We start from the raw sequence: 17,918 nt of genomic DNA, 5'->3' as shown, positions 1-17,918 counted from the left end.
GGCCTCATGCTTCAGGGGATCTTGCAGAGAATTCAGGGGCAAATGAATCACATGACAGCGCAAACTATCCTGTTTTTACCTGTGACTTATTACGAAGACAGGAAAAGGGGTATTAAGGGAGAAAAGCAGGTGTTTGGATGCAGATCTGCTCTCTGGCATCCTCATAAAATAGGGCCTACACAAAGGCCAACACTTCCATCACATAGTGATCATGAATTAACCAGTGCACATGAGCCAGGTCAGCAAAAAACAGGACCAGGATCTGTCTATCTATGTGTACATTCATCCACCCCATGCCACAGGATCTAGCCTTCTTTGCTTAAGACCTCATATGACATTTGTGTGTTATAACAGACCAGTGAGTCTAACAGTACATTACATCACTGATGTCTGCTGCTGACGGGAGAGAAGGATTTCTGGGATGGATTAATGTTGTTTGCTCATTGGTTCGTTGTTTTAAGAAACATTTTTGTTATGGATCGTTCAGAGTGTTGTTATGTTTTTTCTCGCATGCTGTAAGTGAAGCTGGTGTGGTTATTGTGTTTCCAAGGAGACATATAGACCCACGTCTAAGAGCTGTTCCTAATTTTAGAAGCTTGTACAAAACTTAACACCCCACGCATAGTGTGACTTCACACATATGGTTTAGCAGAGGTTTGAGTCTTTTCTCATTGCTTAATCTATGGAAAAATATTTTACGTTATCAGTGCCAGAATTAGAACAGTTATATCTTACAATTGTCATGCGTTTGGCTTGAATCGACGTCTGGGTGAGTAAATTGTGATTTTTGGGTGAACCACCCCTTTAAAGGTAAGGTAATAATATGCATCCTTTTTGAACCATTTTTGTTGTAATGGAAATCTTGGAATAGGCAGTTTTCAAGCAGTCACTATCAGTTATTTTGGTTATCGACCAATTATTTTAAGATTAATCAATAATCTTTTTTTAAATGTATAACTGGTTCAATAAAGTATCAGTAGTAAGTCTAATAGTTAACATTTTGTTCTGTTTTCAAACTGTTGAAATACATACTGTAATGGTACATGGTGCACATCTGCCAGTTCTGTTTTGGAAGAGAGACAGATATGTATAAAATATGCATTAACATCACCCAGATTAGTCAAGTCATAATTTAAATTTTAAATCATTACTCTGTTTCCCAAAATAATAACAGTGATTTTATTTTACAGTACAACTGTATAATCACAGTGCTAATATTTGTGACCCTGGATCACAAAACGTAAGGGTCGTAAGGGTCATTTTTTTTTTCAAAATTGAGATTTATACATCATATGAAAGCTGAATAAATAGGACAATATTTGGCCAAGATACAACTATTTAAATATCAGGAATCTGAGGGTGCAAAAAAATCTAAATACTTTAAAGTCCTTCAAATAATGTTCTTAACAATGTATATTACTAGACAAAAATTAAGTTTTCATACATTTACAGTAGGAATTTTACAAAATATCTTAATGGAACATGATCTTTACTTAATATCCTAATGATTTTTGCCATAAAAGAAAAATCAATAATTTTGACCCATACACTGTATTTTTGGCTATTGCTACAAATAAACCCCAGCGACTTAAGACTGGTTTTGTGGTTCAGGGTCACATTTATGTCTTAATTTCTTAGTTTTCTTAATTCCAGGAAACTGCAGCGTCCTATTTTGCTGGCAGAATTGTAAATGTTTGTCAGTAGAAATCTAGTAAAACCAGTGCTGCATATTGCATTACCAAATGCATGGTGTAAGCATCCCAAACTCACAGCACATGTTGAAATGGAGTTTATGAGGCAGCATTTACTACAAACCGAGCCGCTCTGAGATATATGTAGCACGTATATTAAATTACATTGCAGCCTTTGTGATTTGATTATCACACTAAGCCATATCATGATACCAACTTTATTTTGATACATCGTGCAGACCTGCTAATGCAAGTATGTGATTTTCATGTAAAAACAAACAAGACCATACAAACAAAAAGACTGTACTCTTTTGTATATTAATTATTAATCATGTTCATTATCTCCAATTCGAAAGTACATTTCAGCAACAACATTTCAGTTTAAGAATGAGCTTAGTGGTTTTGTATTGTTGTCTTAGATGTGCAGAATCTTGGTTTGGGAGGAACTTTTTTATGAATGATTAACAGAAGTGTAATTAAACTCCCCCTTTTTTATTGACATACCATTGTTTTTGATGTCCTGTTAAAAGTTTTCAGTATTTGTGTAGACAGAATCAAGTCTTGCTGTGTGTAAGATGTGTTTTTAAATTTAAGGAGCAAGTTTAGTTGATATGCTGTGTGAATGGTGGCACAGATGACAAATAGTTGTCACATTGGTCATACGGTATGTATGGCATGTGGCTTTGTGGGTCCTTTTTTGCTCTCAAATACTGCAAAAAAAAGGCTTATCTTACTTAGTATTTTTGTCTTGTTTCTAGTCTAAATATCTAAAAATGATTAAATTAAGATGCATTTACTAGATACTTTAATTTAGCTTTTTTCCTCATGGAAACAAGATAAGTCATCTTGTTTCCATGAGGAAAACAACTAAATTAAATTAATTTTTCTAAAACAAGTAAAATTATCCTCCAGTGGGGTAAGTAATATACTCTTGTTTTATGGAAATAAGATATGTAATCTTGCTTATTTAGTAAATGCATCTTAATTTAAGAATTTTTTGATATTTTGGCTAGAAATGAGACAAAAATACTAAGTAAGATAAGCCTTTTTTTTGCAGTGAACAGCAATATTTGAACTGTCAAACTCTTTCAGACTAAATGGTAGAGACTAGTATCTCAGAATGCTAAAACAATTGTTAAGATTTGTTTGTAAACAAGTAGAAGTCTTGATATTAACTGTTTAATCTGTCACTGTGTTTATGCATGCACATTAACACAAAGTGCAACAGTTATCGTACAGTGCTTGGTAGTGATCAGAAAGGATTTACAGAACAATTTTCGAATTGATCCCTTTTTGTAAACTCAGAGATGTGGATTTGGACAGCAGTCAAATTTCCACTCAGTCTTGGTGTGTGAGATTGGGAGAAACAATTACCATCCATATACGGCTAAAGAGCCTAAAGTGAGTTTAACATTTTGCTCATTGAATTAGCAGTCATTAGTGACGATGTTGAGAAATGCAGGAAAAGGCTTTACTTAGTAGCTTTTATGATTTCAGCCAGAAATACTATGTTGTGATGTCGCTCCTTTATTTTTAAATACTACTTATATTTTTGGTGAAGATTTTGGTTGAAAATTACTGATATTGTGGTAAATATTTTGGTCATGTTGCAGTCTAGGAGTCAAAGCGGGAATTAGTGTAAAGGTCGTTTGTCATTTTTGGGTCAGTTTTCTTTTTCAGGTCAAGCATTGTCATGGTGATGCAACAGTTTGCAAAGAATCTTGCTAAGCAGGTTAAAACCAGTATGTTCATAGCAAATTTGCAGAATAATGACACATTTGGTTTAATAGTTCAGAGATTTGAAGGTAACTCTGTCGCCCCCTTGAGGGTTGTTACTTCCAGACCAATGCAAGAGGATGTTTAAATATGTTGTCATCTATAAACACTTTTCATTCACAGAGACTGTTATTTATAATGCTATTACTAGAGAATCAGTTGGTGAAAAAGTGATAGAATGATTTCTTTGTCTAATTGAACTTTTTATTTGCATTCAGTTTAATACATTTTTTGATTATCATTTACAGTCTTATAAAGGCAGGACTGCCCACACTATAAAAACAAAAAGAGAAAAGTGTGGCTTCAACATAAAATAATTTGTTACCTGGCTGCCTTAAAGGTTTAGTAAACACAAATATCTGTTGTCACTTCATACAACGTAACATTTCAAGTTGACTAAACTTATTTGAGTTGGCTAAACTTGACACGTGCTGTGCTTCGTGTGAACAGTGTGCATTCTTGTGCTTGAACGCACAAATACGTACAAAAGTATGTCAAAATATTAGAAGATAAACCTAAATATTTAAATTGGGGGTTTATATGAATGTAATGTATGGAAGAAAAATGCACTAATTGCACTAACTGAAAAAAAATAGTTATAGGCCAAATTGCATGTTGTATTTTATCAAAACTGTTTAATGTACGCTTAAAACCTTATACAGTATAGTACAAAACTGTATAAAAACTGTATACCACATTTGTGTTAGTGAAGAATGACTTGATTTTTGGATATGTACGTATGAAGTGCTGAAATTTTGTAAGGATAAAAACATTAAAAAAGTGACTTATGAAATCCATTTTATTTTTTCCCAAAATCCGTTGTATTTTTTTCCAATTTCTGTATTTTTTTTTTTTTTTCATTTAAAATTTTCTGGATTATTTTTGTTTTTCTGCTTTAACTTTTCCAGATTTTTAATGATTGCATTAAAACATATTAATCAAAACACATCTAATTAACTGAAATCATGAAACTTAAACAATTTAACACCAAATTATTAAAAGTTTAACAAAAATGACATTTTTAAGACCCTGGGACATAAGTTTTTTTTCCCTCAAATTCAGTTTTATTTGTACCAAATTCAGCATTCTCCATTAATTATCAATTTTTAAAATTCAATTTTTATGGGTTCATTAAATTTTAATAATCAAAACTACCTCTAATTAATTGATTCTATAAATAAAATCTATTTATTAAATAATTTTGGTAAAAACTTTTCATGGTAATGATGACTTTTGCATGGAATTGCCTTATTATTATTATTATTATTATTATTATTATTATTATGTTTTTTTCCTCAGAAATACTGTTTATATATTGTGTATTTACTTTTTTCTGGTAAATGTTTCTAAATATTCTGATAAATAATAATTTTATTATTAGACTAGTAGTACTATCATTACACTGAGTAAAATATTTCTGTCACGGTTTCTTCAAGTTAAACTGAACTTATTTTGACGGGTCGCTGTGAGGACCTTAAGTTTCTTTGTGTGAATGATATGACGATATTTTCGGTAAAATGCTCATGAAGTGACTCTCAGAGCAGTTCTAGAGATTATGTTTATGTGTTCATGTTTAGTATATTGTGGCGGCAAAGGCTGAAAACACTGTGAGTGTTACAGTTATGCGTGCTTTAGTATGTGTGTAGTAAATGAAACCGTGCATCTGTGGCATTCATTCACACAGAGACACACAGAACATGCATTATTCATTTTTAAATAGTATTTTTGCAGCGTAATATTCATAGACACTAGTCCATGTCATGTTGTGATTTAAGTGTACTGACCTATTTTTGATTTATTCATCCAAAATTTGGTATAATCCATGACATTTCGCATTATACAGTAAATTCTCTTTTTATGACTGGATTCTGCATTGTGGAAATCATAGGGCCCTTCTTAAGAATTGAGGACTGTGTCATAGTGAGTGTATAAAACTGTAATCCAACTGATTATAGAACTGGTTTGCTAAATGAAATTTTACTGTCAAATCAGACATGCATTCAACATTTGGCCATACTGTAAATTCATTAATATCACAGTGAATATCCTTGTTGTTCATGACGAATCCGGTCTTGACAGTGCTGTGCAGTAATGAAGGACGATGATATGCATATGGAATGGCGATCATACCTTCATGTAGAGAACAATTCATGAATTGAGTTGAAGAAAGGGGGTTATAGTGGAAGAAACAAGGTCATGAAGTTCATATCCAGACTTATATCAAATTTTAAATGCAGATTTCTTCTCACCGTTAATTGTGGTTTTAAATACTCTTTAGGATCAGAACATGACAAACACTTCATGATCTTGAATTTTTTTTTCAGTCATTTGACCTTAAATATTTTAATAGAAAAATGTATTTCTTAGTTTCTGCATGTTCTCATGTGTGATATTGCTTGAATTCAAGAAACAGGTTTGTGTTAACTTTGGTGACGTGTGTCCTCAGCTTGGTTTTGCAGTGCGGATTACAGATTACAGTTCTACTTATGTTTATCTAAATATTAATTAATTAAATAGTAATAAATTGAATTGGATTTATTTTAATTTTTCTCTCCAGATGGAAAGCTCACATGGCAATTACTCTAGTTTATCTCTTACTAACGCACAATAATGAGCCCAGCTGAAAACTTAGACAATCTAAATCAAAAGATTAATTAATTAATCATTAAGATCAGTTTGATTTAATGACAAAAAAAGTTTATTAAACTGAAAGAAGTTTAATAGTAATAGCATTATAAAAGGCAGGCAGTGTGATGGAAAAGTTTATAGATGAAAAGAAAAAAATGCTTGAAAAATGTTTGAATGTTTGAAAAAAAAAGAAAAAAGAAAGAAACAATTTTTTGATGATATTTGATGTTGGACTTCCAAGTCCGATCTTGTCTGGACTTGTGTACCTGTTCTACAGTGCCAGTAATAATATTATTAATAATAATAATAATTTTAAAAAAAGTATTCAGTCATTCGGTCGTTTTTTTTTTTCTTCTGAATCAGATCCGGGAAGGTTAGTATGCTGTGAAGCTATGAAGTGAAATGTTCACTGAGTGGTGCTAAAAGTGCATTAAATTTTCTTGCACATATTGCAGCAGTTCAGAAATAAATTGTGCACTAAACCCTACCTTAAACCTAACCAATTAAGGTGGAAAAGCAAATGTGAGAAAAAAAAATAGTGTTTGCACTCTGACTCCCTCTACAGCTGAGAGAGGCGTGAGCAGGAAGTGATGCGACGTCTCAGAGGAAATAAATAGTGAGTGGATTGTGGGTGGTAGAGCTGTCAGGGTGATGCATGATAGCAGGAGATTACTCAAGCACTCATTCATCAAACACACGCCTGCCTGTCACTGTGTTGCTGTCTTGGGCTGTAACAGATTGACTGTAGCTTCATAAATTGCCTGAATGTCTCTTTTAGCGACTGTTCTAATTGCATTAGTATTTCATAATTTGGAAATTGTATTGATAAAGCAGATGACTTTTGTGCAAATATTTCATTGCAGTGTTTTGCATTGAACTAACACAGTGCTGATGGGATTTTCTTAGTAGTTTTGCAGTTTATTGGTCATCCCTTTGTGGAGACAAAACTTTTGAAGGGTGAGTCAGAGCTCAGAGACTTAACCTTTCTGAATCAAGCACTGAAGCAAATAAATGAACAACTTGGACATATGACATTTCATACGCATTTACTTTCCCCTCTGTCACTAAAGGGACTTTGGAGAGATAAAACGATGGTTGAGTTTTTTTTTATCAATTTATTCGTCTGAAGAAAATCTTCAGCATCCAGTTACAACAAACTAATTAATTAAAGAAAACACTCCCAGAACCTTAAAATAAAACGTTAATAATCAGTCCGATCAGTTTTGGGAAGATAGTTTAAAATTGTAGCTAATCAAACTAAATGTTTCTCGTAATTTACAGCTAAGTCAAGTTTTAAAAGGACGGTTTTTGAAAACAGAGTTCACAATTTTAACTAAGCTGCATAATGATTTATAATTAAATCATTTAACTATGATTATATATATATATAGTAGTCAACATTTGAAGTGGATCAAAACCTTTTGTCTGGGATGCACTTTACAAACACACCACCAGAAGTCAGTGTTGTATTATATTTTGCCATTTGGGCTGCCGTAAAGTAGCATTGGAAATTACTGAAAATTTCATAAAAAATCAGAAACATTTTATTAAAAAATGATCTTTAAAAAAAGAAAGCTAAATAATTAAAGCACAAACAGAATATAAACTATTTCAAGCACTGTGCACAATTTTCCAGAGCTTTTCAATTTCATGTATCAACATGGTAGGTGCTTTTATCCAACGTCACTTACATTGCAGTTTTATCAGTTCAAAGGACAAAAACACAGACACATTTTAAAGATGTTTACAAAATATTTAATACATTAAATATTTTTAATCTGTATACCATTCCCTCTCATCATGTAAAAAGGTTCTGTGAAAGTTATGTGCAGGGTTGGGGGATGCAGTTTTGTGTGCTTTATTTTCTCATTAATGCATATTAGCGATGACTAAACAAAGCTTTGAGAATCATCAAGTCTTTCAACTGTATCGCAAAAAGCTTTGAAAGCCAGTCTGCTGTTTTCTGATACACCTGCTGGTTTCACTTTTGGTTTTTATTTTATTTATTTTTTTAATATATTTTTTTTATTTTAATTTTTTATTTTATTTAAATTTTATTTATTATTATTATAATTTTTTTTTTAAATAAATAACAGACATTGTCTTAGTGCCGGTACACAAATTGAAAACATAAATGAATAAATTCAAACTGTTCTGTCTTTTTCAACAATCTTTTTAACTACGTTTAATATGCAAAGTTTATTTGGGCTTCATATAATATTATGATATTGGAAAAAACAAACAAACAAACAAACAAAAAACATTATTCCCCTGTTTTGCAAACAAGGCTTTAGGCTAGTACCAGACTAAAATGCATGTTTCAGCTATCTCAACTGAAAATAACTTAGACATATCTTAAAATGTGTCAGCGCCATTGTTTTGTCTCAAGGTGCACAACAGTAATGTTAATTTCTAAGGCATTTTTATAAAAGCTGCTTAAATGTCCTAATTTAACAAACGCCTAGTCCTGGCTTAAGCTGAGCTCTGTCTGTGGAACTGGGCCTAAAAATGATTGGAGTAAGGAAAACCATGCTGGGACTCGCTACCTTGAACCAGATACTGAAGCAGTCATGTGTTTTACAGGTGAACGGAGCTTCAGATGTCATAGACCACATGGGTTTTGGAAAAATGACACAGTGCTTTAATGTGAAATGTGTTGTTTTTTGATACAACCTTTGGAACTTGTTTTGAACGTAACATCATTAGTGCATATTTCTTTATGGTTTGAACAGCACACCACTTGGTGTCATTCTTAAAGTATTGGTACTCATAAAATTAGGATTCATACTGTTGTTAACAGCATGGTATTACAATGCCAGTCTAGTATTGGTACACTGTACAACACTAGCTGTTAGACATGTGTAAGGCCCTATGAAATCTGTTTTATTTTTTCCCAAATTCAGTTTTTTCCGTTTGAATTTTTCTGGATTCTGTTTTTTCCTGTTTTAATTTTTCTCAACTCCTTTTTAATGGTTAAATTAAATTGTATTAATCAAAGAGCAGGTCTAATTAATTAAAATCATAAAACTTATACAATTTCACATCAATTTAACAAAGGTTTAACAAAAATTACATGTTTAGGGCCCTGTTTTATTGTTTTATTATTTATTTATTTTATTTAGGGACATGTTTTAGCATATGTAATTATTTGAATGCATACTTAATTTATTTAAATGTATTCTTAAAATAGCTTTATGAAAGTTGTTTTTACCCTCAGAAATTCTGTGTTGTGTATTTAAAATGTTCAAAAAATTGAGCAAACTTTTTTTGGCAAACAAAGGGTAATTTACTATTCAAATTAAAACATGGAAGAAATGTGTGATTATACCCTAAAAATAATGTTTGTTTCATTTTAGTAGTAGTAGTAATAATAGTAGTAATATATGTCTGGCACAATGTCTTCAAGTTGAACTGGACTTTTATTTTGACCGGTTGCCATGTCTACGTTTACATTTCCTAATTTCCTAAAATGGAACGATCAAATGGTCATGAAGTGACTCTCAGCAGATATTGTTCATGTATTATGTCCTCATTTAGTGAGACGACAGACGCTGAAATCACTACGAGCGTCACGCGCGCTTCAGTGTGTGTGTAGTAAACAAAACCGCTCGTCTGCTCCATTCATTAAAACAGAGACATGCACAACATGCAGGATTCACATTTAAAAGGTGTTTTTGCAGCGTAATATATGTACAGATACTAGTCCATATTACGGTTTGATTTAAGTGTAATGACCTACTTTTGATTAATTTATTCAAACTTTGACAAATTCCGTGTCATTCCGCATTATTCAGTAAATTCCGTTTTTATGACTGGATTCCGCGATTCCGTCCATGTTTTCCGCGTGGCGGAAATCATAGGGCCGTACGTGTGCTTTGCTGCGTGACAGATTACAGACATGTAAAGCGAACATTAGAATGTTAAACATGGAGAACTCTCACAGACTGATGATGCAGCTGCGCTAATGTTGCGTTTGCTTGACAAGCAACAGACAGACTCTCATCTGTCGAAGCCCCCGTCAGGCAGCAAGAGCTGATCAGTGAGGTGAAACCTGCTGTCAGCTGCGCTGATAGGTTTGAGTGACAGAGCAACCGTTTGGCCAGACTGTGTAGTTCCCTCCAGCGCTTCTTCTTTGTCTGACATTACCAATCTTGCCGTTTCTCTTTCTCTCTTCTGCAGACACCTTGTCTATCTGCCCATCTGTGGTTCTGTGGAGAAGCCCTGACCTCTTTCCTTCAAGGTATACGGTCTACACCCAACCTTCGCCCTGTTCCCTGCCACGTGATCCAAGTGGACAGATGATATTGCCACCTTCTAAAACTGTTGCCACAAAGACAGCCAGGAGGAAGTAGACTGGTACCAAACCGTGCCTCAAAAATCTCTGAGGCTGGGTAGCAGGAGGTCAGCTGTTTAAGATATGCCCTCACCCCCCAACGATGGAGGTAAGTTTGATGCAATGACGACAGTGATCCTAAAAGTCCATCCAGAAAAACAGAGCATCCATACAGACCTCTCTGTACCCACAGTCTTTGTTGAAGTAGGCGCTCTTATGGGTGTTAATACTAAAGTGAATGTATAAACAACAGTAAGCGAGATTACATCCAGTAGCGTGATTTACTAAAACATTTGCGAATAAGCACTGTTTCCATCCAGCGAGTCAAAGAGAACAAAATCATCACTTCCAAACTGGCACTAAATATCACTAAGAAAAGTAGGAGAAGCCACTGAATATAATAATTTGCACGTATAATAAATTACTTGCGATTCAGAGAGAGCAGACAAAACAATACATGCGGTCATTGCTTTCGGAGGCGGATGCCAGCTGTTCTGGAACGCAGTCTTGTAAGACAGTTCTTTGAGGCAATTATACAAAAATACTTTGACGGCAGACTGCTCAGGCATTTTAGAATGACCTTAACAACATTTCAGATGCTGTGTGATGAGATCAGTCTGCTAGTTAGTCAAATTATCCCGTCCCATAACACAGTCACATGAGTTTTTTGGTGCGTGTGAAGGAATTCATTTGCAAAATGCATTTCCATCTCCTGTTATTTGCATTAAAGGAGTCATCGAATGCCCAGTTTCCACAAGTTGAAATGATTCTTTAGGGTCTTAATGAAAAGTCTATAATATACTTTGGTTAAAAATTCTCAATGGTTGTGTAAAACAACACCCTTTTTACCTTGTCAAAATAAGCTCTGCAAAAATCATCCCATTCTGAGGGGATTGCTCCTTTAAATGCAATTTAGCTCTGGTCGCCCCGCCCCTCTCTTCTCTCTGTGGAGTGACGAGCCTGTTTACTTTAGCCGCATTTAGCCGCGTTCACCCACTAAACTAGCTAACTAGCACGTTATTAGGAAAGGCGATCGCAAAGATTCTTAACGAAGAATTTTGGTGTTTCCGTCACTCGTTTCTGATGCGAGACTTCAAAATGTGCATAAAAACATAAAAAAATCAAATGACTATAAGCTTGCTAAATGTTCCACAGACGATCAAGGAACGTCCCCCATGAACAGGCCACCGACACTATCCAATCAGAATGGAGTAAAGAGGAAGGTCCACACCAAGAAGAAGAAGAAGGGTTTCATCACAGCCAACGTTATAGGAACAAAATATGAGATTGGTAGGAAAAACATTCTTTTATATGTGTTTATGTAAAACGTGTTGAAGTAAGGAACATTTCTACAGAAAATGTTTTTGCATTTAAAATATGTCAAAATTTACTGGTGTTACTATCCGTTATGGGGACATTTGTCCCCATGATGTAGGAAATACCAGGTACACACTCATGCACACACACACATAAAATCCTGGTCTTGCAAACACAAAGCTGAAATCATCATTAATCAATAAGACAATAAACATACTGTATACCTTATAAATCTTCACCAAACATAGTCAGTGCATCTCATTGTTCGGTACTTAATAATATGGCTTATATTGTAAGATTATTTTAGCATTCTCTCATTTACTGAGCAACACCTAGTCCATGTCATAACACATTAATATGCATAACATATTAATATTAAGAAATGTGCATTGTGCACAAGTAGTATTCCAAATAAAGTTTAATTACAATTTTTATATCATTAAGTCTCGAGCGATATGTCAGTAAATATGTTAATAGACTTGAACTATATTTGGTAGAAAATAAATGCATTTTAAATCTATTACTTTTTTGCTAGGGTTGGTTTAACCAGATTTCAGTGTAAGCCACAACGATTTAGTTTTATCCAGTTATGCTGATGTTTATGAAAAAATTATGATCATAATATTACCAGGCACTACAACTGTGTGATGTTTCTTAGACCGATAATTTAATGCAGACATAATATTTTTAAAGCACTTGAGTTGACACAAAAGCGTAAGTCAAGGATAATCACTTTTAAAGCATGTGTTTTTATTTCAAGAAAAGAAAAAGAAGAGGCTGTTGTTCAATTCTGCTAATGAAATCAGTTGTTTGTGTCCATTCAGTCATGGAAACAGAAATATGATCCAGTATTGCATATCAAAGGAAACTAATTTGATTTCTTTATAGTTCGTATTGTCATTGAGGAGATGACCTTTCATAAAGCCAGAGATGATGATGAGACGGCCAATCTCATCTGGAACGACTCTGCCGTGCAACATGAGAAAATCGCTGAGCTCAGGAACTATCAGGTATAGTGATTTTCCTTTTAGTTCAAAGAATGAAAAAAAAAAAATAAATAAATATGTTGCTAAAGTCTTCTTTTATTTTCCCTGGCTTTAAAAGTCCTTTTGAAGTTCTCAAAGAGCATATTGTAGGTACATTTTTTACAAAATGAATATATAACCATGTTTGAAAATACCATATCAGTGCAGGTTTACATGAGGGCACAAAGTTAGTAGAAAAAGTGACAGTTTATGTGGCAGTTTTTGAAAAAAAAAATCACATCATTTTACGTCACGAGAGGGAGTTGTTTGGCGGGCTCAGTGCAGAGTAGGTTGGTAAATTATTGTGTTTGTGGAGGTTGCACAAACTCCACCCTGTCAGGACATGAGTCCACAGGTTTCCTAACAATAAAAAGGACGGCACTATCTTCCATGCCTGAGTGCATTTTATGCAGGTGAAGAGATGGGACTTGGTGGTGTGTAGTGTTCACTTTAGACCGGAGGATTATCATCCTGGCGATATGTTGGAGTTCAACATGGGATGCCTAAGCAAAAACCAAGTGAGACTCACAGCTGATGTGGTTCCTTCGGTGCACACAGCACCTTCGTCGGGTCTGTGGTTCGGCCGCTAGCGGGAGACACGATGGTCACGGATATTGTGATCTGAGCTCAGTGTTACATATCGTTAGATAACATGTATACCCTTACCAAAAAGTAGTGGTAATATATATATATTTTCCCTTTATATATGTTGTCCACCTTCTACATTTTAAATGTGTGTCTGGTCTGCACCTGTCTGTGTTTTTATGCATATCAAAAAAACAAAACAAAAACAATATTTTTTTTTAATTATGCTGATTTTTAAAAAAATTAATTCATTTAAGACATTAAATGACACAGAAGTTTATTAACAGTCAGTCATTCTCTCACATTGTCTCTCACATTATCTTACTTAATTTAAGATGGCTTACTTTCAAAAAGTTTCTAGGTTCATTTTAGTGTTTGGTTATGCTAGTGGTACAGAAACTACTTCACTGTCATGTTTTAAGCTAAGTACCCGGTTAAGCCAGGTCTTAGCTTAGTTTAAGCCAGGTCTAGGCATTAGTTAAACGATGTTATTTAAGCAGCTTTTATAAAAAATGCCTTCAAAGAAAGCGTTACAGGTGTGCATCTTGAGACTGAACAATAGCACCTATTTTAAGATATGTCAGAGCAAGATATTTTTAGTTCAGACAGATCAAATGTGCAGTTTAGTTTGTGAACTTACCAGGGGATAGAAAGGTTAGCATTTTGAAGCAAATTACATTTACACTCAGTATGTCGTAAAAGGTCTGAAACATTGTGTTAGGGCTCCCTTTTATAAAGCATGTGTCTAAAATTCCCTGTCACATATCACAGGATTACAGCACGAAGAAAAATGCCCAAAATAATTGGCTTAGATGCTTTGCTTCATATAACACTTTTCAAAAAGTTATGTCATTTTCATTTTTTGGAAAAGCATGTTGTGCTTTTACACTTACTAAAATGTTTGTTCTACAGTTTTTTTTTCTTGCATTCCTGTGATTGGCTCGGCTGCCATGCTACAGGTCATATGAGTCAAATTAATGGCCCTGTTCAGCCTCATTTGCTCAAAGAATACAGAAAAACTCTCCACCCCCCTCCCTTCCTCTTTGCATTCAAAGCAATTCATTCATCTGTCAGTACCTACAACTACAAGGGCTCTGATGCAGAACCAATTACCTTGGCCCTTAGAGTCAAAATTGATCGTCTTTTTTAGTCTTAAATTAAAAACAATGTGGGGAACTAAATAGGGGTTAAGAAAGGTCTGACAAGCACCTTTTGTTTTGAGTCTGTAATTGGACATAAATGTCAAAATATTATAGTCTCAGTTCAAGACTTGGACTCTAATGTTGTGTTTTTCCTCACAAAGGTGAATAACCGAGTGCCCTCTAACAGTGTGATTATTTTCCTCAGAGGATAAACCATTTCCCAGGAATGGGTGAGATCTGTCGGAAAGACTGCTTGGCAAGAAACATGGCCAAGTGAGTTCAAAAACATGATACCATATCAAATACATGACTGATTACAGCTGCCCTCCAGCCGAGGAACGTTGACTTGAACTCTTGGTTTTTGTTCATTTTAATATCCTCTTTCTTTACTTAGAATGATTAAAAGTCAGCCTCAGGAATATAGCTTCATCCCCAAAACCTGGATCTTCCCAGCCGAGTGCACACAGTTCCAGAACTATGTAAAGGAGTTGAAACGAAAACGCAAGCAGAAAACGTTCATCGTTAAGCCTGCGAATGGAGCCATGGGCCATGGGTAAGTTATTTTCTTATGGGCTGCATACTTATACAAAATGTTCCTATTGTTTCTATTTCTGACAGACCAGAAGTCATTTAGAGTTCCAATATGTGTATTTGGATCCAATTTGAGCATTGGTTGTGTTTAAAGGGGTCCTGTTATGCCCTTTTACAAGTCTTGATTTTGTTTTGGCGGGTCTACTAGAACATGCTCTCATGCTTGAAAAATGCATTCATTTTAACATAATTTACATTATTACAATACATTTCTCCCAGTCTGACACATATGGCTCGATTAGTTCTGGGTTTAATAAAGGCCCGCCTTCCGAAAAATGAAATGTGTTGTGATTGGTTAGCTCTCCCACTGCGTTGCGTTTGGTGAATCGCTTAGACGGTGTTTCAGTACTGCCACGCCCCCACGTCCCACGCAAATTCCGTGTACAACTGTTAGTGCAAGCTAGATTAAAGTAATTCTTACTTTTTAAATATGGATATTTTTCTTACAAAAACACATCAATTCGCTAAAGGAGGCCTTTATTGTCCCCCTGGAGCCGTGTGGGGCACTTTTTATTATGGATGGATGCATATCCATTGCACTTGTTTTGGACTGATTAAGAGAAACTCGTCTATGCTGTTCTAAAGCTTGGAAGTGCCAGGATAAATTTTAATATAACTCTGATTACATTCGTCTGAAAGAAGGAAGTCATATACACCTAGGATGCATGGAGGGTGAGTAAATAATATGCTACAGTAGTGTTGGGTCCTATCGTCAGCCTGCGAGATCGTGCTAATTTATTTAATTATTTATATATTCATTGCCCGAAACCAGCTCCAGCATAAGGCTAAAAGCAGCCTAACATTACCAAAGAACATCATCACTGATTAGCCTAGCCTATTCTCTTTAATGCAAGTTTATGCATTTTAAAAAACACTATATAAATTAAGCTATCTACACTGTATGATGAATAAATGTCTTACCACACACTGCACATGTCTGTGGCGCGTTACAGCTCTGAAGCAGCCACTCTAGTCAATGCTTGTGTTTATACTCGCCGCGCTGCGGCTCGTTGAAGCAGCTCTCCAAGCTGCATGGCTAAAGTTAGGCTAATTCCTGACCTAGTCCCTACCCATCCTGCAATAATTCGAATTTACAATGGGCCGCATTGTGACATCATTGTATGCGGAAAACAAACGCTGTAGTCCAAAGGAGCCGTTCATTGTAGTTCTTGAAAATGGATTTTTTAAAAAACAAAATATCTTCCTTTGGAGTGGACTTTGAGATTTGTAACTTTGCAGATCTTTTTTAAGCCCAAAGATTACACACCACACACTGACTAAAATTAAAAAAGTGAAAAAGCATAATAGCACCCCTTTAAATATTTGAATTTATTTCAAATATTTGAATATTTGAATTTGTGACACATTCAAATTAACAACATTTTTTCACCAAAACATTGTTCTTTGATCTATTTTGTAAAATGTTCAGTTATGGATAATTGTGTCTGACTTTTAAATAATTATTTATAATTGAATAAGCAGAGGGTAATGGTCATTGCATGACCAGTTTGAAAGTTCTAAACGATTGCTGTTAGGGGTGAAATGCAACAGTCATCGAAGATGGTTAAAACGTGTTAAAACATGTCCTACTTGTCCTATAAATGATATTTTGCCACCACAGTCCCTAATTCTAATGATAACCTTTAAACTAAACTGTAACCCTAATAGTAACCCTTACACCAGGCCTTTATCCAAATTCTTAAACCTTATACCTAAGCTGAAAATGTACAGCAGCGAATGAGGCACTGGATTTATTTATGAGTGTCTATTATCCGTTCGTAAATTAATATTTCTATGGTCATACGCTACAGCAAGCCGGTACTTATTAAAATGAGAAGTCATCAAAGGTTGAGTTATTGTGCCGCATTTAACAAGTGAAAGAAGATCGTCTGCTAGGCTGAAGATTAAATTTGAAAAAGCGTAGCGTGACGCAGGAAATTAAGTTATATCTTCCTACGTAATTTATTTTTCAGGCTGAAAACTAAATGAATATTGTTTGTGTCTAAGCAGAGGCTTGTTAAAAGCTGTGGAGGGCTAAAAGACGAGATCCCCACTGGTGCCAAATTAAACAGTCAGCCAAAGTGGGTTTTGATTACCTGCCATCAGCCCTCATCAATCATGTCATGCAATTCAAACAACCCCATTATCCTCTACAACATAACACAACACAAGCTACTGGACGCTAAACACACACCTGAGCCAGTGGACACCAAGCGCAGGACTAGAGACTGTCTGCCAATACGGTGGAGATAAGGAAGATTGGCCAGCGTGCTGCTTTTGGCTGAGCGCCAAATTCAAGTATTCCGAATCCCTTCGCAATTGCAGAAGCAATTAATGTTTCATTTTTCATTTAAAAATTGCGTTTTTATATATGAAACAAAACACCTTTTATCGATAACCATGTGATATTTCTTATTGAAAATAGGATGCATTTGAAGTGTAATCAATCTTGGAAACCCCTCAACAGCTATTTATTACACTAGTAGAAATGAGACTCAATCACGGTAAATCATTTTTAATTGTCTTAATTGAGCAAATGGAGCAAACTCGGTGTTATGTGGGTCTTTTTGCTTCCCTCGTTCTTGTTTGGCCATTTTCTGCAATTTTGTTCTCGTACTAAACAAACATCCGTAATTGAGTCAAATGTATCACGAGCCACCAGAGAATCTTTCGTAACAACACAGTTCCTGAGAACGTCCAGTTGTGTTTTAATAGTCCTGAACCTCTACATCTAATTGCTCCAAGAGCAGCAGACAAATTCCTTTGCAAAATTTATCAGCTGACATAGCTAACAAATGAACTGTGATGATCAAACCCTCCTTCAGGTAAA

General features: G+C 34.8%; 1 protein-coding gene across 1 annotated transcript in view; it reads left to right on the top strand.

Moving 5' to 3' along the window:
- ttll7 (tubulin tyrosine ligase-like family, member 7) overlaps window positions 1–17,918 on the top strand; it is an 89,691-nt gene that overhangs the window by 478 nt on the left and 71,295 nt on the right. Inside the window, 5 exon segments of the mRNA XM_051122479.1 lie at window positions 10,275–10,537; window positions 11,584–11,718; window positions 12,634–12,755; window positions 14,703–14,770; window positions 14,892–15,050. Of these exon segments, the coding sequence (XP_050978436.1) occupies window positions 10,513–10,537; window positions 11,584–11,718; window positions 12,634–12,755; window positions 14,703–14,770; window positions 14,892–15,050 (509 nt within the window). The 5' untranslated portion in view covers window positions 10,275–10,512.

Source organism: Labeo rohita, chromosome 11 (assembly GCF_022985175.1).
Source record: "Labeo rohita strain BAU-BD-2019 chromosome 11, IGBB_LRoh.1.0, whole genome shotgun sequence".
NCBI lineage: Eukaryota > Metazoa > Chordata > Actinopteri > Cypriniformes > Cyprinidae > Labeo > Labeo rohita.
This window is presented reverse-complemented; position numbering and strand designations above follow the sequence as displayed.